This window comes from Mesoplodon bidens (assembly GCF_964165515.1).
Source record: "Mesoplodon bidens genome assembly, chromosome: 5".
Lineage (NCBI taxonomy): Eukaryota > Metazoa > Chordata > Mammalia > Artiodactyla > Ziphiidae > Mesoplodon > Mesoplodon bidens.
The window spans coordinates 124,702,532-124,726,579 of NC_138161.1; the positions used below are offsets into that span (position 1 = coordinate 124,702,532).

General features: G+C 45.6%; 1 protein-coding gene across 2 annotated transcripts in view; it reads left to right on the top strand.

Moving 5' to 3' along the window:
* The window catches only part of RARB (retinoic acid receptor beta), a 196,874-nt gene that overhangs the window by 67,624 nt on the left and 105,202 nt on the right, over positions 1–24,048 (top strand). For both annotated transcript variants that reach the window (XM_081236100.1, XM_081236101.1), the window contains exon 3: positions 9,309–9,450. In XM_081236100.1, coding sequence (XP_081092226.1) covers positions 9,309–9,450 — 142 coding nt within the window. The remainder of the gene's footprint in view (positions 1–9,308; positions 9,451–24,048) is intronic.

The window sequence follows — 24,048 nt, forward strand, 5'->3', positions numbered from 1 at the left end:
TGTGCTCTACGGTAGGTCCTTGTTGGTTGTCTTGCTGTTCAAATCCTACCCCTTCGTTAGCGCTGGGATCACGTGTTGACTCCTTTCTCACTCCTTTGAATACCTACGGCCTTCACTCAGTAAATAACTGCCGTGTGCCTACTATGTGCCAGGCACTGTACTGGGCCCTTTTTCACTCTCTGCTTCCACACTGCTGGGTTCACTTGACTTAATGCTCCTGGTAGATTGAGGAGGGGCAGGACCAGGCCTTATCCATCTTTGTACACCCCGGGAGAGCCCACCCCGGTTAATTGGCATTGAGTGAATGGATCAATATATGAATGAGTCTTTGGAATCATGAGGTTGTCTGCCCACAATAGCCCATGTTGTTCAGAGATTCAGAACAGTGTTCTGTCCTAGTTGGGAATCTTTATTTTAAACACAAAATGTATATTGGAAATTGTCCAGAAGAAAGCTTTGGAAAAAGATGTTTTGCCAGTAACTAAAGCTGCCATTCATGGGGCCCTTGCTATGTGCTGGTCATTGTGCTGACACTTTATATGTGTTCCCTGATTGAGTGCACTGAGTGATCCTATGAAGTAGGTACTTTATTATCCCCATTTTACGGATAAGGAAACTGAGGCCTTAGTGTAACTTGCTCAATATCACATAGTTAAGTGGCCGAGTCAGTGTTTAAATCCACGTGTACCCGAGCTACAGCCTATTCTTTTTTTTTTTTTTTTTAATAAGCAACAGACATTTATTTCTCACAGTTCAGGAGGCTGTGAAGTCCAAGATCAAGGCACTTGGCAGATTCAGAGTTTTGTGAAGGCCCGCTTCCTGGACATCTGTCTTTTCCCTTTACCTTCACATGGGGGAGGAAGGGCCAAGCTAGCTCTCTGGGGTCTCTTTTATAAGGGCTCCACCCTCATAGCCCAAGTGCTTCCCAACGGCCCCACCTCCTCATACCATCACATTGGGCAACAGGCTTCAATGTAGGAATTTCGGGGGATACATTCAGTCTACAGCAGGGGAATTGCTCTGCATTGTAGGATATCTAACACCATCTCCAGCCTCTGTTCAGTAGGTGCCAGCAGCATACAGTATGATGTAAATATCACCTAGGGGGCAAAATCAGAGCCCGAAACAGTGTATTCCTACCTTACCAATTAGGGAACCCTCCTACACTGTGGGTGGGGTGTAAGTTGGTATAGCCACTAAGGAGAACAGTGTGAAGGTTCCTTAAAAAACTAAAAATAGAGCTACCATATGATCCAGCAATCCCACTCCTGGGCATATATCCAGAGAAAACCATAATTCAAAAAGATACATGCACCCCTATGTTCATAGCAGCACTATTTACAATAGCCAAGACATGGAAGCGACCAAAATGTCCATTGACAGATGAATGGATAAAGAAAATGTGGTACATATATACAGTGGAATAGTACTCAGCCATAAAAAAGAACGAAAGAATGCCATTTGTAGCCACTTGGATGGACCTAGAGATTATCATACTAAGTGAAATAAGTCAGACAGAGAAAGACAAATATCATACGATATTTATATGTGGAATCTAAAGAAAGGATACAAATGAACTTACTTACAAAACAAATAGAGTCACAGATATAGAAAACAAACTTAAGGTTACCAGTGGGAGAGATAAATTGGGAGATTGGGATTGACATATACATACTACTATATATAAAACAGATAACTAATAAGGACCTACTGTATAGCACAGGGAACTCTACTCAATACTCTGTAATAACCTATATGGGAAAGGAATCTAAAAAAGAGTGGATATATGTATATGTATAACTGATTCACTTTGCTGTACACCTGAAACTAACACAACATTGTAAATCAACTATACTCCAATAAAAATGAATTTAAAAAATCTCAGCCCCACTCCATTTCTGTAAGGCAAGACATTATATATAATTATACATAATACACAAACTACAGGCAATTTTTTTTTTTTTTTTTTTTTTTTTTGCCGTGTGGCTTGAAGGATCTTGGTTCCCTGACCAGGGATCAGACCTGTGCCCCCTGCAGTGGAAGCACAGAGTCTTAACCACTGGACCGCCAGGGAAGTCCCCAGGCAATTATTTTTCACAAAAATATTTTAAAGCCTAATTCTTAACCACTAGCCCACTATCTGAACCAACCAAAAAATCACCCCCTTTGGGAGAGGGTGAAAGATATTATATGTGATGATATCTGAAAACTAGATGGTGAAACAGGGCCCATGAATGGGAGAAAAAATGATGAGAATCGGAGCAATGATTTGAGAGTATGAGAGGAGAGAAAGAGGCCCAACTTAATGTCATATCAAAATATGAAGAAGGAGTGAGATGAGTCACTTTTCTCCATGTCCTGTTTAGATTTGGGACATCTGACTAGTCCATCAAGGGAATTACGAATTGTAAGTAGTTAGGTATAGGAGGATATTTAGGTTTACAAGAGACATACCGTTCCTTCTGATTTAGGATTGTTTCTGTCCCATAGAGAGTACGTTAGTTAGAACAATGGCACCTCATATCCCCAAGGGGAGACAGAAGAAATCTGAGCAGGATGTGGGCATTCCATGGTTATTGCTATGATGTGAAGCAAATGTTTCGCAAATGGCTGTAAGGCCTATGTGGCCTTCTCCACCAAGTGACTATTTTTTTTTCTTTTTGGCTGGACCCCAGTTCTTTGATAGCAAGAGTAGAAGAGCCTGTGAGATAAGAGAGGTTGAAAAATCCGTGGTTAGAAAACACTCGACCCAGTTTGTGATGCAGGCCTAGCTTCTTGATCTAGGTAGTTAGAGCATTAATTGTGTCACTTGCTTTGGAGATCTCCAACAATAGAAGTCACGCTTAAGCCGCAGAAGCCATGATTAGGCAGCAGAAGGCAGGTTTCACCAAGTTAGCAGTTAACCAACAAAAGTTAATTAACAGATTAACCAACACAAATCATAGCTAACCAACAGAAGTCCTGACTGACTAACCTGATTACAACTCAGATCAGTGGGTCTTCTCCTAACCTCAGGGAAATCTGGATGCTTCCTTCCCTAAGTACACATATATCATCCTCAAGCAATACATTATCACTGAGGAATATTTTGTGGAATCAAGGTGTAGCTCATCCAGGACTATCGCTCTGGCTCTGTTTATAGCTGAGGATGTCCATTGTTCGTTCGTTCAGTTGACAGCTGTTTGTTGGATATCTGCCATGTGTCAGGTTCTGTCCCGGTCCTGGGGATATGCAGTTGATTTGTACCAATCCATTTGTACCAGGTGTTGAAATACTGAACTGTGTTCCTACCAGTTGTTGACTAACCATTGCCTTCAGTCTTTGTCTCCTTCCACCCAAGTCCACTGTGGTGAGTCCAGGGAAGACACATGAAGTCACCGTGGAGTCCCCATCTTGTCCACCCTAGTTCTGTGGAGCCGTCCCCCAAGCCCTTCCTTGTCCCCTGTCAGGGAGGCTGGAATCCCAGCAAGAAAGATGTCACACTTGGTGGTGCTTCTGTGACACCCAGTGGTGGAAATCTCTGAAGCCCATGGAACTCCTGAGGCTGTGACTGCTGGCCACAGACTGGACTTCCCCCACGATGGCCATGTAACCTCTGAAGTAGATGGTACTATTGATTAATATTTTAACTATCATACTCAGATAGGTGTGATGTAGAAGGAAAAGCAAAAGCCCAATGTTATCTAGAAGAGGAAGCATTCATGTGTGCTTGGATCAGTCAGAGAAGGCTTCCTGGGTGAGGTGACATAACATCTTCAAAACCTGTTAGAAGTTTTCTGTGTTTACTGGGAAAAAAGGATGTTTCTGGAAAGTGAAAGAGGAAACTCGTGGCACCAGCAACCCTAGGCTTGGTGTCAGAAAACCAGGCCCTCAGACTTCCTGATGACCAGCAACCATGAGCCAGGATTGACACTCCAGCCTCCATCCGGTCACAGATACCTGCCCCAGGTCCCCACAGAGGTGTGGTGAGGTCTCCGCTCCAAGATAAAGGTGACACCATCTGAAAGCCCTCTTGTTGGTGTCTTTTAAGCCCCAGGCTAGTCCCAACAAATCGCAGTTTTTTTTTAAAATTTTTTTATTGAAGTAGAGTTGATTTACAACGTTGTGTGTTAATTTCTGCTGTACAGCAAAGTGATTCAGTTATACACATATATACATTCTTTTTCATATTCCTTTCCATGATGGTTTATCCCAGGATATTGAATACAGCTCCCGGTGCTGTACAGTAGGACCTTGTTTTTTATCCAGTCCATACATAATAGCTTCCATCTGCTAATCCTCAGCCTCCCACTCCATCCCTCCCCCAACCCCCTCCCCCTTGGCAACCGCCAGCCTGATCTCTGTGTCTGTGAGTCTGAAGAAATCGCAGTTGTCACCCCTACAGGTGGACGGTCGCTCCTTCCTTCGTCTTCAAACCTCCTCCTTGGCCATTTTCTTTGCCCACAGAAGCCCCCTCATCCTCACTCTCAAGCCATCCCAACTTGTCACTCCCTGGCGCGAGGACACACTTGGATTCCAGAAAGGTACAGCTGGGAAGGGTCTTGGAAGTAAGCCTCCAGCCCCTCCCTCAGGAGATAGTGCGTGAGTGCGCCTAGCCCTGAGGCTGTGACTCTCCAAGCCTGCCCCTCTCCTTCCCTGCCAGGACTCTCCCACTGCACCCTCCTGCCCCCTCTCTGCCGTGGGGCTGCTCCTCCAAAGAGGACCAAATCCTTCATCTGTACTTGCTCAGCTTTTCAGTCTTTCCTCCTGCAGATGTGTCTCTACCCATCTCCTGGCTGCAAGAACTATCACACTTGAACTCGGTACTTTGCTTTGATGGAAAACTTTTTTTTTTTCCACTTAAAAATTTTTTTAACTTTATTTTTATTTTATATTGGAGTTAGTTTCAGGTATACAGCGCAGTGATTCAGTTATACATATACATACATCCATTCTTTTTCAGATTCTGTTCCCATGTAGGTTATTACGGAATATTGAGTAGCGTTCCCTGTGCTATACAGTAGGTCCTTGCTGGTTATCTATTTTATATATAGTGGTGTGTATATGTTAATCCCAAACTCCCAATTTACCCCTCCCTCCCCTCTTTCCCCTTTGGTAACCAGAAGTTTATTTTCAAAGTCTGTGAGTCTGTTTCTGTTTGAACTCAGTACGTCTAAAGCTCATTTTACATGTAACAACTTTGGGATACAGTTTTGATTCCCAAATTATGAGGCTCCCAACTTTAGGTGGGACAGATTCATGGCATTAAACCTCATTGAATCACATAGTGAGAAACATGTTTATTTTCTCTGAATTCCTCAAGAGAAGCTTCAAAAAAAAAAAAAAAAAAAAAAAAGAGAAGCCTCAAGTCAGTGCTGATCTGTAGCTAGGTCTTGCTCCATTCCCTTTCACCCAGGAGTGAGGGTTAGCAGAAGCAGGATCCAGCGAGAGTGAAATCGCATCTGATTATTGTTTTGCTCGACTTCATTTTATTTATTTTATGAATGCCTTCTCATATTGACGGTGTTGGTATTCAAATTGAGCCAGAGGTTAAAGGTTTCCATTTTAAATAATGTTAAAGATAAAGGAAGAGAGGGCTTCCCTGGTGGCGCAGTGGTTGAGAGTCCACCTGCCGATGCAGGGGACATGGGTTCGTGCCCCGATCCGGGAAGATCCCACATGCCGCGGAGCAGCTGGGCCCGTGAGCCATGGCCACTGAGCCTGCGCGTCCGGAGCCTGTGCTCCGCAATGGGAGAGGCCACAGCAGTGAGAGGCCCAAGTACCGCAAAAAAATAATAATAATAAATAAATAAAAATAAAGGAAGAGGGACTTCCCTGGCAGTCCAGTGGTTGGGACTTTGCCTTCCATTGTAGGGGGTGCAGGTTTGATCCCTGGTTGGGGAGCTAGGATCCCGCATGCCTCGGGGCCAAAAAACCAAAACATAAAACTGAAGCAGTATTGTTAACAGATTCAATAAAGACTTTTAAAAAATGGTCCACATCAAAACAAATCTTTAACAAAAAATAAAGAAGAATCAACCTAAATAAAACATTAAGTAGATAAAATTTTGGTGACACGGGCTATGGTGCCGCACGCACGCACGCACACACGAGGTCCTCCAAGCAGTGGAAATGAGGTTTACAGAACGGTTCACAGTATCTACTGTGGAGGAAAGGGGTTTGGACAATGCAAACCTCTCTTTGGCCTCAGAGGGCATTTCTGTTTACCCAGCCCATGAATAAAAATACCTCACAGCATACATTTTAGTCAGCAAGTATTCTACCCTGGTGGAAATGATTTACTGAAACTTAGACCTCCTCCTGAAATCCAGCCCAAGCTCTGATTGGGAAAACCAAGAAGTCCTATTTAGTTTCTGCTGTCATTGCTCCTGAACCACGCTGACTGCATAATTAGTAACATATAAAGTTCTTAATTCTCTCTTCGTCTTTCCTCCGGGTGTCAGGAGATTGGTTTCCGCTCCTTTGTGCTCACTCACTAAGAATTTGCTGAACTGATTATTCAGTTTGTAATAAGTGGAGGAGGTCACCTTGGTCCATACCTCACTTGCTTCACACCTGCAAAAAGACCGGATCTTCCATGTGTCAGTGTAACTTGACGGGAGAGCAGTGAAGTTTCTGTCAATTGAGTTTGTACATCTGGCAGCCGAGAGTGTCCTGTAGGTATTCTTTGCAGGAAAAAATATGTTTGAGGTGACCACAGTGCACAGATTCTCTTAGAGCTTCAGAGTATTTATAACCTGTTATTTTAGATTCTGAGCATATTTGTAGCTCCAGAGGTACAAAAATAAACTACGTTTTCTTGGAAAATGTGTGTGTCTGGGATGTGAGAGGAGTTGCAACCTTAAACAAGATTTCCAGGCGTTTACAGTCGAACGATGCCAGTAAAAATATGTTTTTTTAGATGTTAAAATCCTAGGGTGCCCACGTAAATATCCTAAGCAATGTGTGTTACGTGACCTTCCTTTGCTGATGTGCTTTAGCTTTGAAGGTCTTTAGTTCTGGCTCCTGGGGTGTTAATGTACTACAGGGAAAGTTGAAGTCAGATGGCACGTCTTGTTTGCTGTTCAACACAGTGGATGGTGTGCTTCCCACATTCAAGAGAATTGTTACTAACGGAGGTAAAATTCACATCACAATTGATGCGGTGTAACTCCTTGCTCGTGATACCCCTAGCAGCGTAGAGGTTTTTGTTGGGCGATTAGAAAAGACAGCAGGTTTACCCGTCACTCACTCTTCTATCATCTCTGTCTTAACAAGCGCCACTTAATTTTTCGTTCTCTGCAAAGCTGTGTGGGGAGATGGGTACACAGAGAGGAGAAGCTGGGGGGAGACCCTGTGCTCATGGAGCCTGAAGTGTGATTTGTTTCATCAGTGTTTCCAAAAAAATCAGGATAAATTGCTTCTTCAGTCAAAATATAACTTTCCAAAAGTTAAAAAACAATACTTATTCAAATATGCATTAAGCACATGTTGAAGACTTATTTCACTCATTAATGAGGGAAACAGTCAGATGACAAAGCTGGTTCAAAGAAGGATATGAAAAAAATAGGAAGGGAGGGAGGTAGGCAGACAGACAGATAGAGTGATTGGAAAAAAGAAGGCTGGAATAAGGTGGCAAAGTTAGACCCAACTGCTTAATGTGCTACAAGGCAATAAAACAATAATCTTTGGTTATATTTCAACCAGGCAGGAATCTTTGCACCTATACTAGGCACATATGATTTATAAGTTACCAGTCTTCTACAATCTTTACAGAGTCAAGGTTCAGTCAGTAATAAACAGTAAGTCAAAGGAAGTTACATTTCCCGAGACCGTTAGATGACTCGGGTAAGTTTGGCAGTCAGTGTGGCGTACGCATTGCCCTAGGGAACTTCCTGCAATTATGGAAATATTCTGTACATGTGCTGCCCAGTGTGGTAGCCCCTGCACATGTGTGGCTGTTGAGTACTTGAAGGGATTAATCTCCAGAGTTTACAAGCAGCTCATGAAGGTCAATATCAAAAAAAAAAAAAAAACACAAACAACCCAGTCAAAAATTGGGCACCATTGTAAAGCAATTATACTCCAATAAAGATGTTAAAAAAAAAAAAAGAAAGAAAGAAAAAGTGGGCAGAAGACCTACATAGAGATTTCTCCAAAGAAGACATACAGTGGCCAAAGAGGCCCATGAAAAGATGCTCAACATCACTAGTTATTAGAGAAATGCAAATCAAATTACAATGAGGTATCACCTCACATAGATCAGAATGGCCATCATCAAAAAGTCTACCAATAGTAAATGCTGCAGAGGGTGTGGAGAAAAGGGAACCCTCCTGCACTGTTGGTGGGAATGTAAATTGGTGCAGCCACTATGGAGAACAGTATGGAGGTTCCTGAAAAAAAAAAAACCTAAAAATAGAGCTGCCATATGATCCAGCAATCCCACTCCTGGGCGTATATCTGGAGAAAAACATGGTTTGAAAGGATACGTGCACCCCAGTGTTCATTGCAGCACTGTTTACAGTAGACAAGACATGGAAGCAACCTAAATGTCCATCCACAGGTGAATGGATAAAGACGATATGGTACATACATACAGTGCAATATTAGCCATTAAAGAATGAAATAATGCCATTTGCAGCAACATGGATGGACCTGGAGATTAGCATACTAATTTTATTTAATTTTCATTAATTTTGATTTAAATAGCCACACGTGATTCGTAGCTACCATATTGGACATCACAGCTCTCACATGCCATTAAATGAGCAGACAATCATTTTTCTGCCTTGTTTCCAATCTTGGATAATATTTTTCTAAACACTTCGCAAATTAAATCGCGTTTTAAATATTATCACGAGAGCTAAATATGTAAGAGCATTTGGAGAAGACTCCTTTGGAAAGACCTTATTCTTTCACGAAGCGTATAATTTCTTGTGCAAGTGGAATGCTTCTTCTATGGGCTTTCTTGACAGTGGACTCACCTGATATCGTTCTGGCCAGCAAGGGAGCCACTTAGGAAGTTAAGCCTGTTTGGAGTGAACCCAACTCTGCATTATGTTTTCCAAGTGAATTCTTGGTATTCATTTTCTTTTAGCAGGATAATAACGGTCCAGTTTTGATTAAAAGGGACTTTCTGGTTTGCAGCAAAGGGAGAGGACTGACTATTCATATCTCACAAGGATTTTAAGGCTTCAATCAGTTAACTTTTCTGCTGCCGTCACGTCATTACTCAGAACGAACCGTCAATGCGTTGATAAGGTTGACTGTGACTTCTCATGAAGCTCCGTAGTTTCGCTTAATTTTCTCATCTTCTTGGTTGCTTGCAGGGGTTTTTCCGCAGAAGTATTCAGAAGAACATGATCTACACTTGTCACCGAGATAAGAACTGTGTTATTAATAAAGTCACCAGGAATCGATGCCAGTACTGTCGACTCCAGAAGTGCTTTGCAGTGGGAATGTCCAAAGAATGTAAGTGGAGTCTCAAAACTCTGTTTTCTCTTTGCCTTATCTATGAATACGGTTGCTCAGCCTCCAAAATCAGGTCGTGGAGGATGTCAGCGAGTGGAATTCAGACGTGACACGAATGATAGTTTGCCAAGGGTAGGTGTCAACAGAGATGACATGGAAATAGAACAACTGTGGGGGTTTTCAGGTACAACTTGAGTGGCAGTTGGTGAAAAGGCAGGCGCTGGGTGTCGTGGACAGCAGACTTGTATTCCAGAGCGGTTACTAACCAGCTCTGTGTCTCTGAGCCACTGGTAACTGGTCCTAGAGCCACATAGAGACTCTGTTTCCCCATCTCGACAGTAGGAATGAAGAGCTTTGCCTGTGTTGATGAGAATAAAACGAGGCGAGAGGCATGTGGTGTTAATGGACCCTTTTTCAGAGGGTCCATCAACCGTGCTAATAATGGACCCTTTTTCAGAGGGGAGGGAGTGTAAAACTTTTGCTGGCAAAGAAACATTTAGAAACTTGGCACGTTGGCATTTTTCCAAACTCGATTCAGCCCCACTCCTCCAAACAATTACACACTTGATTAATTCAGAAGAGAACATTTGAATAGATTAAAAATGAGTGGTCCATAATCATCTGCTTGTGGGGCTTTGAATTATACATGCAGAGTACATATACAGGCAGAGTACATACAGCACCAAAAAATCACGAAGGGAACAAGAACATGCCAGGCGCGTGGCCGGGCTCAGGCAGGTGTAAAAAAGATGCAGGGATGTGTGCCTGGTTGGGCGCTCGGTGGAATCGCTGCCCACCTGCCCCCCCTGCGTCCCGACACTTGAGCATCTGAGTGGGGCACTGGGCGGGGCGCTCTGAGGGGCCCTGGAGATGCTAAGCCACGCCCACTGACCCCTACGAGAGTGGGACGAAAAACCACAGTCCGACAGCGGGGTTTGAAGGCTTTATGTCGGTTAGAAGCTCTTGGATTTTGGAACTGGGACGTGTGGCCATAGGAGCGAGGCCCCTGGAGCCGGCCAGGGCTTCCCTGAGAGTGCACAGCTGGCGACGGGAGCTCTGCTGGGAGCTCTGACTTGGGACGTTTCTTGGTGGCCTGCCAGTGTCTTTCCTGCCCCTCACCTTTCCTAACTCTGCCCAGAGTTTACATAGGCTTTTCTACATCTTGGGTTTCTACTCCTCAGGGAAGACATCAGGGTTGGATCCATTCATTTGACTCAGCCAGTCAGTATAACCTGCCCCAGCCACAGTCATTGGTTCATGGCGAACATGTAACCTAGGCTGGTCCAGTGAGAATGGGTTCAAGACTCATGCTCGTGACCCATAAAAGGAAAAAAATGGTAAATCAGACTTCATTAAAATCAGGAAATGTCTGCTGTTCAAATGACACTGTGAAATTAATGACAAGCCAAGCCACAGACGAGGAGAAAATACTCACAAATCACATATCTGCTAAGGACTTATATGTAGAATATGGAAAACCTCTGAAAATTCAATAATAAGAAAGGAAATAACCCAATTAAAAAAACTAAACTAAACTGAAATTCAAAATTGCCGAGATTATGAAAGACAGACAGACTAAGACATGACAGCTAAGTGCAAGACATGATCCTGATGACCCTGCAGTGGAGGAAAGCTACCTATAAAGGGCATTATTGGGACAGTTATTGAAATTTGAACATAGGTTGTCAATTAGAATATCACATTCAATCAACTTTGCGTGTCCTGACTTTGATCATTGTGCTATTGTTATATAAGAGAATGTTCTTATTCTTGATATATGCCACTAACTCTCCATGGTCCAAAAGGGCTGTGTGTGTGTGTGTGTGTGTGTGTGTGTGTGGAGAGAGAGAGAGAGAGAGAGAATGAAAGAGAGGAAGAAAATGTGGCAAGATATTAAGACTTATGAATCTGAGTGAAGGGATACACAGTGAAGGAGTTCCTTGTACTATTCTTGCAACTTTTGAGCAAATTTGAAATTGTATCAAAATAAAATTACCAAAACAAAAAACTCATGCTTAGAATATTGGGGCAGAAGTGTCCTGCCTTCTGACGCATGTGAACAAGGAGACGCAAGTGTTCTCCAGCCCCAAGGGAGGTCAGCTATAGAACAGAGCAGGCTCTGTGGATGGAAGAGTGGAAAGACAGAATGGTAAATATTCATGGTGTGTGAAAAAGCATGATACCTAACTGTATGATCTTAATTACATAAAAATGGATGCTTAGTTGTGTAAATACAGAAACAAGACCTAGAAGGACACATCAAATGGTAAACTGCTCGGGATTACGGATGACTTTGTTTTTTGCTTCTTGTGTTTTTTGGTTTCCTATTATGCACATGTTAACTTTTAAGAAATAAATGTTATTTTAAAAGCCTTTTTAAAAAAATCAATGAATGTGGGGCTTCCCTGGTGGCGCAGTGGTTGGGAGTCCGCCTGCAGATGCGGGGGACGCGGGTTCGTGCCCTGGTCCGGGAGGATCCCACATGCCGCGGAGCGGCTGGGCCCGTGAGCCATGGCCGCTGAGCCTGTGCGTCCGGAGCCTGCGCTCCGCAGGGGGAGGGGCCACAACAGTGAGAGGCCCGCATAACACAAAAAAAAAAAAAAAAAAAAAAAAAATCAATGAATGTGAAGCTTTGAAGCTAATCTTTACTTAGCTCAGTCCCCAAACCCTAGCACTAATGAGAAAAGCATGATATTGCCCTGAAATAGGCAAATTATTTATATGTATAAGCGAGACTCACAGGATGATCCCCCTAACTCCCCATTTTTGGTCTGACATTCTGTAGATGTGGATGTTACACTGCAGTTCTGTGGGAGAATTTCAGTTCAGGCTAAAATTATAAATGAGTAAGCCAGATGTGGACTCAGGGTAAATCAGTACTTTTGCATTTATTTTGCGTGGGCTGGAGACCCATTTCCTGCTTACATTACTTAAAACCCATATCCTGCTTCTCTGTAAAAACTCGAAGGTTGGTTGCCAATTAAAAAAAATAATGTTTACACCCACAGGAGAACTCTAGTTTCAGCCCTCAAGGAACTTATCACCTTAATTAGATTTAAAAATATAGAAATGGGAAGAAAATGGGATCATTATGCCCAAGTAAACAAAAATAAATATATTTTCTTCAGAAGGAAATTGAAGGGGAAGAAATACACACTTGGAGTATAGTGACTGAGAGTCTAATAGAAAAATTTTAAAGTTGAAACAGAAGGAAGCAGGAAAATATGAGAATCACTCATCAATTATACCACAGTACCCACCACTGAAACAAACCCAGGAATAACAGAGACTCATAGGATGGTGGAGCTGAAAACGGATCTTAGAGATTGATTTTCACTCACCTCTCTCCTTTGACATACGAGTACACCAGGACCCAGAAAGATGAAACACTTTTCCCAGCAAATCCCCAACTGGCTAAAGACAGAACCAAGCTTACAGCTCACATCTGCCACCTCTGCTTGCCATGCTTCCTTTGCAGCACCAAGATTAGCAAGGTTTGCACTCCACTGGGGCCAGAGGTCATGTCACTTCACGAGTATGTATCAGAACCCTTTGGACGCAAGGGACAGAAAACCCAGCTCCAACCTGACATAAGCTAAAAAATCAACACATGTAACTGGATTACACGACTGGATCCAAAGGCTCACATTTGTTTTAGGGGCATTCTCATCGTTCCTCTTCATTTCTCAGGGCTGGGTTTTTGTTTTTGTTCTTGTTTTTTTTTTTTTGCTGTGTTGGTTTTGTTTCTGGAAAGGTTTTCCAAATGGCTAATAAAGATGGCCAACCAATAGCCTACCCGGCAGAAAGAGGGAGCCTCAGATCCTCTGTGAATTGCAGGACTTTGGTGTGTTAGGGGCTAAATACGGTGATTGGCTAGTTTTGGATTGTGTGCCCAGCCCCGGACCCACCCAAAGCACAAGAGCCAAGGGTGTGGAAGAAGTGTTTCTCAGTGGGAAACCAGAAAGTCAGGAGGCAGAAACGACTTCATGTTCCCCACGAAATATCGTCTCATAGCGCTGTTCCCAGTACGTTCTTATTCTTTATGCTGCGGGGGAAAAGAAAGAAACCTGAGAATCATCCCATGGTAGCAGCTAACATAGACGCGGTGTTTTCTATGGGCCAGGCACTGCATTAGCCTCTTGTAATACTTCATACCATTTGATCCTCATAACAACCCTGTAAGGTAGGTTAGTTATAATTCCTCTCTCCCTCCTTTCCAGCAAGATGTGGAAGCGGAGGCACAGAGAGGTTAACTTCCTCAAGCGAACCCGGTTGGTAAGGCGCAGCCCTGGGATCTGGGCCCAGGGAGCAATGTATACTGCATGCCATAAAAAGCAGCCTTGAAAACTCTGGGTTTTTTGGACAGTGGTTAATAAAACAATAATTACACTCCTTGCCACATATTAGAGATGTACGCCCTGGAAAATCATGTGTAAATTTAATTTTCACAGATCACATTTGGTTTTAAAAGTATAAGGGGATGTACCTGCAAAAGAAATCCTTTATTGTATGTCCCATCAACAAAGCATGATTATTTCTTCATTTTTCTGTTCTATAAATGCTGGTGGGTGTGCCTTATATTTTCCAAGGGCTTTGTACAGTAGGGGAACCTTTTTTGTGCAGGAGTAGCTCTTTGTCAGACCACGGAATTTGAAAGTGGTAACAGTAAGGGGAAAAAGATCGATTTTCAGCTGCATTCTAAAAGCAGTACAAAAATTTATGAAGAACTTGGGGAGGAAGCAAAGGAAGTAACACGACTCCCAAGTTGAGTGATGAGCTTCTGCTGGCGGGTGGGAGGCTTGTAACCGTGTCAGGCAAGGAAAGTGTGTAGCAAAGCCCTAAAGTAGGAACAAGGAAAAAAGGATCAACAGTAAATGAAGACACAAAATTTGGGATTGTCAGTGAGCTATGCAGACAAGCTTATGTCCGTGATGGGGAGGGAGCCGGGTGAGACCACGCTGCTTGGAGACCACAGGAGCTGACCACACACATTTGAGTCAGTTACGGAAATCCCAGCGATAGTTCAAGTCTTTCAGCCAGCGATCCTCAGACTTTTAAAAAAGGGTCAAATAGAAAATGTTTCGGCTTTGTGGACCGTATGATCTCTGTCTCAGTTCCTTAAATCTGCCATGGTAGCACAAACGCAGCAATAGAAAATACATGGACAAAGAGGATCTGGCTGTGTCCCAGTACATCTTTATTTACAAAAGCAGGTGTAGGGCTGGGTTTGGCCCGAGGCTTGCAGGGGCTCCCCCACTGGTGACCTCACCCCCAGCTCGCCCCCGCCCACCATCCCCAGCTTTCCTCCGACGGACTGTCACCCAGCTTCCAGCTGCCCTGGAGCCTGAGGACCCGTGAGCCTCACACCTGCCCGCTCTGGCAAAGGCTGTGCCCTGGGGCTGGGTTTCCACTCGTTTGTCCGAGCAACTGCAGGAGCCTGCTGAGATGCCATTTGCTCTTGGAAGCCGCCCTCGGACCCCACCCCACACTCCCGCAGAGTTAGGCACTCTTCCCCCTGCGCTCCCGTGGGGCTCTGGACATACGTCCAGGAACCACAAGCTTATAGCATGAGGCTCCCTGGCTTGATTATAAACTCCTGAACGGCAAGCATCCTGTCTTCCTTACCGTGTAGGACGAGAAGCTAGTACGATGGTTTCCTCAGCAAAGTCAGAGTGGCCAAGTGGTTTGTTTACTTATTTATTTTTTATTGGAGAATGATTGATTTACCATGTTGTGTGAGTTTCAGGTGTACAGCAAAGTGACTCAGTTATACATATACACATGTCCACTCTTTTTTAAGACTCTTTTCCCATATGGGCCATTACAGAGTGGAGTATTGGTTCCCTGTGCTATACAGTAGGTCCTTATTAGTTATCTATTTTATATATAGTAGTGTGTATATGTCAGTCCCAGTCTCCCAATTTATCCCTCCCCCAACGCTTACCCCGCCCCCCGTAACCATAAGTTTATTTTCTACATCTGTCACTCTATTTCTGTTATGTAAATAAGTTCATTTGTACCGTTTTTTAGATTCCACATATAAGGGATGGGTGGTATTTGTCTTTCTCTGTCTGACTGACTTCACTCAGTATGATAATCTCTAGGTCCTTCCATGTCACTGCAAATGGCATTATTTCGTTCTTTTTTATGGCTGAGTAATATTCCAGTGTATATATGTACCACATCTTCTTTATCCATTCCTCTGTGGATGGACATTTAGGTTGCTTCCATGTCTTGGCTGCTGTAAACAGTGCTGCAGTGAACATTGGGGTGCGTGTATATTTTCGAATTGTAGTTTTATCTGGGTATATGCCCAGCAGTGGGATTGCTGGATCATATGGTAGCTCTATTTTCAGCTTTTTAAGGAACCTCCGTGCTGCTCTCCATAGTGGCTGCACCAATTTACATTCCCACCAGCAGTTTACAAGGGTTCCCTTTTCTTCACACCCTCTCCGGCATTTACTGTTCGTAGACTTTGTGATGGTGGCCATTCTGACTGGTGGGAGGTAAGATACTTCATTGTAGTTTGTTTGTTTGTTTGTTTTGCGGTACACGGGCCTCTCACTGTTGTGGCCTCTCCCATTGCGGAGCACAGGCTCCAGACGCGCAGGCTCTGCGACCATGGCTTACGGGCCCAGCCACTCCACGGCATGTGGGATCCTCCCAGACCGGGGCATGAACCCATGTCCCCTGCATCGGCAGGCGGACTCTCAACCACTGCGCCACCAGGGAAGCCCTGTAGTTTTGATTTGTATTTCTCAAATACATAGTGATGTGGCTGTATTAAGAGATGACCAAACCCAGCATCTCCCTAGCTTTACATCGTGAAAAGTTGTCAGCCACAGAGCCTTTCTTGGTATAGCTATTCATCTGTCACTCACTCACTTCTCTGCTCTGGGCCCAGAACAAGTTATGCACCTTCCCTGGGGCTGTGTTTTCTACCTGGATGCGAGGAGCATTACTGTTGACTGACAGCCTGGGCGTGATGTGAGAATTGATGCTTTTCATCCTGTTTAGACAACAGTGTTTCGTCAGTCAGCTGCCTCTTGCCAGTTGCCTCTCCTGGAAGACGTCAGACCTTCTAGTGTGTTTGCTGGGCAGACTGTTCAGCTGAGCAGGCATCCTGTGTGACTGCACGAAAGGCCCAGTGAAGGTGGAGAGGCTGAGATGGACAGGGGGTGGCCGTGGGATTGCAGCTCCCTTTTGCCAAACCTTGGTGATACTGACCAAGGTTCTTGGCCTCCTCAATCAGTAGAAATTTACTAGAGGCCAGACAAGAAATCCAGACAAGGCTTTATTGGGGCCCCTGCTGCAGCAGAGGGGAGTGAGAACAAGCGAGAACACGCTCACTTGCCCCCTGAGTGGGGGGGCGAGCTGGTTCCTTATATGGGGTGAGGGTAGGGGCGGGGCCAGGGGCGGGGCCAGAGGTGTGGCTTAGGTGGTTTGCCCACCCCCTTTGGTGGTGCTGAGTGCAGGGGGCATGCGCAGTGCCCTGCTCTCGCTCCCGGCTCTTCAGAAGTGGCAGCTGGGTTTTTGGTCTTTTTGTATCTTGTGCATAATTTTGCCCCAGCTGTGCATGCACACAGCTATTTTTAGTCCCTTATAATTTCTTTGTATTTTGTTGCTGGAGCAGAGTTTGTCCAGGTGCAAGCACTGCAGCAAAGGGTCCCAGGTCCCAGGTCCCAGCCTGTCTCATTGTCAGTGAAGTTGCTCACAGACAGAAGGCAGAGGTACAGGGACAGGCTGGACTTGGGGGAGGAGAGCGGGAGATGAGAACTAGCCTGAACCACGACTCGTGAGCTGTGATGAAGGGGGAATTGTGGTCCCTGGTGCCTCTAACCTATGCCAGGTTCCGTGAGCCTCTGGCCTTCAAGTTGGGCGCCCTCCACCCGTGCCTGTAACAAAAGATGTTAGGGAAGGTACTGAGGCTGTCACCCGCTTCTATTTCTTCTTTCCTTTCTCACAATCGCTGGCTTTTAATTGACAAAGGACCCTCTTTTACATTCTCTTGGAGCTTATATTTATGTAGTCCATGCCTTTGAGGGGTAGGCAAAACACGTCTTTGATTTTGTGTGAGAATGCTGTTCGGGGTTTATTTCACAGCATTTTTTTTTTACTATGACAGTTTCCTAAGTGTTTTTATAGAATAGAGCAATTGAATAATCTCTGAATTTAAGAGTCCCTAAGCACTCATTGACAACTTCTCATTTGGGGCATATTGAGCTTAAAAACAGCTTTTTATAAAGTCTCTAAATTCCAATTTATACTTTAGATGTGAATGTCCCCATGGGTGGGTTGGATGCCATAAATGTGCTTGTACGGACACTTAGATATTTCCACGAGAGGCTTTTGTTGTTCTCTGTTTCTCTCATTTCCCCTTTAGTGTTAAACGTACATTAAAACAAACCTTTTGGATTAAAGGCACTTAACCTCAGTTAAAATCACTTTTCTTGGTGCACAAATTATATTGATGTGCTCGTTGGTTCTATGGCTGGATTTTACTGGCTTAATAACGAGGAGATTCATATTGTCGGTTGCCTTGTGTACTTGGCAAATTACATAAAAATCATCATCAGGTCACGTAATGTCTTTCTCATTTCAGTTTATTTCTTCATTTGTTCCCACGTCGTAGCCCATTACTGTGTTTCTGAGGCTCACTGTGATCCTTTGGCTCTGTTCAGCAGAGATGCAGCATTAACCCTGCCTCCTCCCCGCCGCACACAAATCCCCCAAAAGCCCCTCCCCCTCAGCCCCGAATTAAATGAAAGACTAGAAACTTTATATTTTTATACCTAAAAGCGCCATGGAAGCTGGAAAATAAAAATCTGCTGCCCCATTCCACTGACCACATGTTCCACTGACCGCATCTGTCCAAGAGATTAAAAACAAAAACAAAACCCCCACCAACAACAGATTGCCTTTGGGCACCTGCAGGCGGTGATGTCCGCGCCGCCGCGGGGCTTGCAGCCCCTTAGCACTCAGGCTGCAAAGGAAGTATTCAGATTCCTGCAGCTTTACGAACACATCATCTCCCCACAGCCTGGAAGGGGGACGCTGGGCACGTTCTCACCTTAGAAAAAGGAGACATTTCCATTACGCAGCAGGACAGAGCAGAGGAAGGAAGGAACAAAGGGCTTTGAAGGGAGCCTGAGCTGGGTTCGAATCCGACCCTGCTCTCGAGCTGTCTCGTCTTGGGCAGGACGCGTGCTTTTGCTGCAGGGCCCGAGCTGAGCCCCAGCGTGGGCAGCCTTGCTGGCGGGTCTCGTGCCTCGGACCGTGCCTGGCACATGGTCGGTTCTACATAAAGGACCCCTGTTCTCTCGGGTTCTTCCTCTGCTGTTGACACAGGCTCTGTTCTCTGCTGTCGCTGCCACAGCTGGTTGTTATTTTAATAACTACCGCCTTGGTCCTCCTTCAAGAGGCAAGTGAAGGGCGGAGGCTCTGTTCGTGTTGAATTGTTTATGATGCTGCGGTTTAGATGTACGGCCCCGAATATTATGTCACAGCATTAAGGAGAAAGCTTGCAGACATAGCTTCTAAAATAAATATCCGCCTTCCCTGGCTACTGTAAACTTCGAGGCAGGTGGCTCATCTGCCCGGAGATGCTGGGACGTGTAATCAGAGAACGGGACAGGATCCTGGCGTCATGGAACCCTACTCCATGGGGAAAGCTGAACTAGGGTGTTAGAAAGGATGCCTTCCTGCATCGTCAGCTCAAGGTGAGGCCTTGCGGTCTCTGGGGAGGTGCTGAACCCAAGCCAAATTGCCCCCGAGGCAAAGCCCCCTTCCTCCCAGCATCCTCCTTTTTTTGCCCACATGGCACCTTCCATCTCTCTGCATTCTTTTTTTAAGATTTTTTTGATGTGCACCATTTTTAAAGTCTTCATTGAATTTGTTACAATATTGCTTCTGTTTTATGTTTTGGGTTTTGGGACACCGCGAGGCATGTGGGTTCTTAGCTCCCCGATCAGGGATCAAACCCGCACCCCCTACATTGGAAGGCGAAGTCTTAACCACTGGACCGCCAGGGACGTCCCTCTCCAAATCCTCTGTTTGGGACTCTGTGGCCTGCCTTTCCCCTGGATCCATCATCTCCTTTCTCCCAACCAAATCTTACCACCTTTCGGCCTCTACCCTGGCACTGCCTTTGCCGTCAGCCATGTGGGTGATACGAGCACAAAGTGCTTTACCAACATCAGGGTCTCCCAAGACTGAGGGTCATCCCGTGTGCTGGGCGGGGCAGGAATAGTATTCTGATCCTCAGTGTTCCTGAGATTCAGAGAGGCTGATCCCTGCCTAAGTCACGGTGCTGGCTGCAGCCCACGGGCCCAGTTCCAGCCCCTGGATCTTTTCAAGCTTCACTTCGCTTCTCTAACAGTAAAGTTCTTACGTACATTTAATGTTACAAAGTTTTCTGTATCTTCACCCATCTTTGTTCCCAAGGCACATATTCTATCGTTTACATATACGATTTGATTTGATGTATGTACTGGTTTAATACAGTATTTCCCCTGGTGTAAACTCTGCCCACAGTGATGTGAAACATAATTTAGGGAGAGCTGAATAATATCAAATCATACGGTGGTAACGTTATTCCCTTTTCAGTCAATATGCATACAGTCTTTTTATTGCCAGGGAGAAATTCCGAGTTTGTTGCTGGTACACCCTTAGTTAATACCTCATGAACCTTTGCTCCCTACTGTTGTTGTTGTTTTTTTTCTGCGGCACACGGGCCTCTCATTGTTGTGGCCTCTCCCGTTGCGGTGCACAGGCTCCGGACGTGCAGGCTCAGCGGCCATGGCTCACGGGCCCAGCCGCTCGGCGGCATGTGGGATCTTCCCGGACCGGGGCACGAACCCGTGTCCCCTGCATCGGCAGGCAGACTCTCAACCACTGCGCCACCAGGGAAGCCCCCCACTGTTTTTAATAGAGAGGACAGGCAACTGTCCCTAGTGAGAAGTTGTATTTATTTCAGAGGTGTGTGAATTTTCTTAAGTGTCCAGATCGGACATATTTTAGGCTCTGCAGGCCACTGGGTATCAGTTGCCCCGATTGCAGCGTGGAAGTTTTATGAAGGAGCATGGCTTTGTTCCAGTAAAACTTTATTTAGTGAAACTTTATTTACAAACAGAGGCAGTTGACCTGAAAATGCCGTCTGTGTTTTACTCTTACCTCCTATTTATTTATGGCCAATGCTACTAGTTTCCCCTGTGTAGTAGTAAAATCAAGTTCTCTAAAATTTATCTAACCAAAAATTAATTTAGGCAGAAATCATCAGAGGGTACTGGCCTGTGAGCATGTGAAAAACCGTGAAGGTAGGCGTGGACTGAAGTTGGAGAAACGGTGCTTTTCTGTGTCAGCTGGTCAAGTGTTCTTGCACCTCGACAGGAACAGAACAGCATCTGGGCAGCTTTTGCCCCTCCAGGGCCCTGGGCCTTGCTAGTTGGTCTGGATCCCCCTGACCTGCCTCTGTCCAGCCCTCTCCCCACCCCGAGCTGCTCCCCTGCTGAGTGGAGGGTATGGGCCCTGCTTTACTTGCATCCTTGGGTTCGTCCTGTCCTGGTGCAAGGAGGGGTCGGTAATGGGTGGATCCCGGCGGTGGGATTTCAAGCATCCGGACCACCTGGAGGGGCAGCGGGAGACGCCAGGGAGGCCTCCAGGGCAGTTTACTCGCGTCCCTGCCTCTGAAGAGCAGCCTCGTGGTGGGAGAACTGACCCGAGGGGCAGCTGTGGTTCGAGCCTCAGCCCAGCCCTTGCTTAGCTCTGTGCCATCTCGGGCAGGTTATCTCACATCTCTGTGCCTGCGCTTCCCGGTCTGTAACACAGAGACAATCATAGCACCTCCCTCAGATGGCTACTGTGAGGACAAATGGATTCATCTGTGTCCAGGACTAAAGACATTCCTCAGCTAAGTGTTGGCCCTTGGTACTCCCACCCTGCTACGGTAATGACCCAGCCCGGCCCCCGGAGAGCAGCCCGTGTGATCATCAGTACGGCCCTCAGTGTCTGTACAGGACAGCTGACACTCCTCCCAGCCCAGCGGTTCATTTACTCAGAGCAAGGGGCACCCTTCAATGCGACATCTGTCCTTGCTGCTCAGAGCCGGCCCCCATAAAGCAGAGCGCTGGCACCGAGCCCGGTGATCCTGTGCCAGGAGCCACGGCCCTTCGCCACCTGCAGAATCAGCTCCATGTGAATCGGCGTGGGCGACACCGTACACACAGCCACTCAGCCTGCCCGCCTGCCCCGTGCTGGCCTCTTGTCCTGCTCCCCAAAGACCCCCACGTGAGCTGCCTGGGTGGTACTGTCCCCGCCTTCCTCCCCCTCTGTGCTAACCCACCTCCCTCCTAAGTGTGCCCGTACGCTCCTCCAACAGCAGGGGCAGGTGGGGGGCATTCTCACCTCCCCACAGTGTGACATGCTGGCAGCACCTCTGTTGGGTGACTTTCAATGTCAAACTTGTTTTGAGTTCAGGAGGTAGGTGTGTGTGTGTGTGTGTGTGTGTGAGAGAGAGAGAGAGAGAGAGGGGGGAGGAAAGAGAGAACAACAGGTGTTCCCTACACGGGCTGGGAGCATCCTGAGGACAGGCACAGAGTCTTATTCTTATTTGGGTCCTCAACTTAATGCCTTGTATTTAATAGCTAGTTCTGGAATGGATTAGAAGCAAAGGGTACTTGAGAAGTGGAGATTCTGAATCAGGAACTTTGATCTTCCCAAGAGCTAGAGATTTGAATCACTATACAGATATATTGAGCCTGGTTTCCCATTTTGTTTTGCCCCCTCCTCTAATTCGCACCCCATAAATACTAGCCTACTGGCCCCTTGCATGACACGAAGTCTTGATGTCGTATGTTCCGCGGTAGATGCAACCAGATAGGGTTTGTAAATAGGTCCTAACAGAGAAGATTTGCTTTCTCTCAAAACTGTACACACCTAGACACCATATTTCATCCGATCTATAATTTGTTAAGGTGCACTATAATTTTATGTACCGCTAAAAGGAAAACAGCACTAATTAAACTAAGACACAGCAAAGATTGTGAGACAGGTGGCAATTTCAGAGAGAGAGAGAAAGAGAGGGAGAAACCAGATCTCAGCCCTGTAAGAAAAGGAAGCGTCTCACATTCTAGGCTGGAAGTATCCAATGTTTTCATCTGGAGCTATTTTTCACTCTGCTTTAAATAGATATCGATGGTACAACCTCAGAGCCCAAAGACAATCCCCAGTGCAGAGAGCTGGCTGAGTAAATATGCAAGTACTTCTAAAATAGCCAGCAGAGAGCCCTTTGTTTGGAAACAAATGTCTCTGTGAAAATAGCAACCCGAGATTCGCCTGCAGCCCCCGTGTTCTGGGTGATGAGAGTGGCCCTTTAAGTGTCCTCTCCCCGTGACAGCAATTCTCTGGAGGGTGGCCATCTAAATTGCTCCATAAATCCACGCACACAGTTCAGTCTGGAATTTGCTCTTCCTGGAGTGGGATTGAGCACTTCAACCAGTCTGCCATCACAGAGTATTAACTATCACAGTTAGGTTATTTCTCCCTTTAATACTGGAAAACAAAGAGTTGCTTTGATCTGATTGACTGGATTGATAGAGACAGGTGTCTTTTTAGTGCCGGCACCAAGGAGAGGGCACTCTGTTTCCTCAGAGAAGGGATGTCTTTGCCCCACATTCACACTTGACTGTTCTAACACTTGACTTCACCAATATAATGTACCTCCATGTTTAAAAAAAAAATTCTGATTGTTTTATTTTCAAAATGATTGTAGGACAGAAATGTCCTGCTTTGACGTTGGAGGATGCAAGTCCCCCCTTTTCTTGGCTTGTTTCTTGTGGAGGTGTTCAACAACATCGCGGGGTCAGACTTATAAACAGTATTTTGATTCAGCAACATAGTTTAAATCCTAAAATAGAACAGAGGAATTTCACTGGTGTTTCAAAATAGACACACTCAGAGGGCAGTCATGATACAGTGCTTCCAAAGGAAAAGATAAAAGTTGCTTCTAGGACTTCCCTGGTGGCGCAGTGGTTTAAGAGTCCGCCTGCCAATGCAGGGGACATGGGTTCAAGCCCTGGCCCGGGAAGATCCCACATGCCGCGGAGCAACTAAGCCTGTGCGCCACAACTACTGAGCCTGTGCTCTAGAACCCGTGAGCCATAACTACTGAGCCTGCGAGCCACAACTACTGAGCCCGCGAGCCACAACTACTGAAGCCCACGCACCTAGAGCCCGTGCTCCGCAACAAGAGAAGCCACCGCAGTGAGAAGCCCACGCGCCACAACGAAGAGTAGCCCCCACTCGCCGCAACTAGAGAAAGCCCGCGTGCAGCAACGAAGACCCAACGCAGCCAAAAATAAATAAATTAAATAAATAAATTTTTTTAAAAAAGTTGCTTCTAGTAAACACTGTCAACTCCGGGATTTAATGAGGACAGGCAGAGAATCAAGTGCAAACTGTAATGCTTGAAGGATTCCCACTCTGTGTCCTGGAAGTGGGGGGACAAAGCGCCAGAGCAACTTTGAATGGAAACTTGTCTGTGGCACCCTTGGACTTTGAGCTTTCAGAAATGTGAAAATACGCAGCTCCGAGTGTACTCCT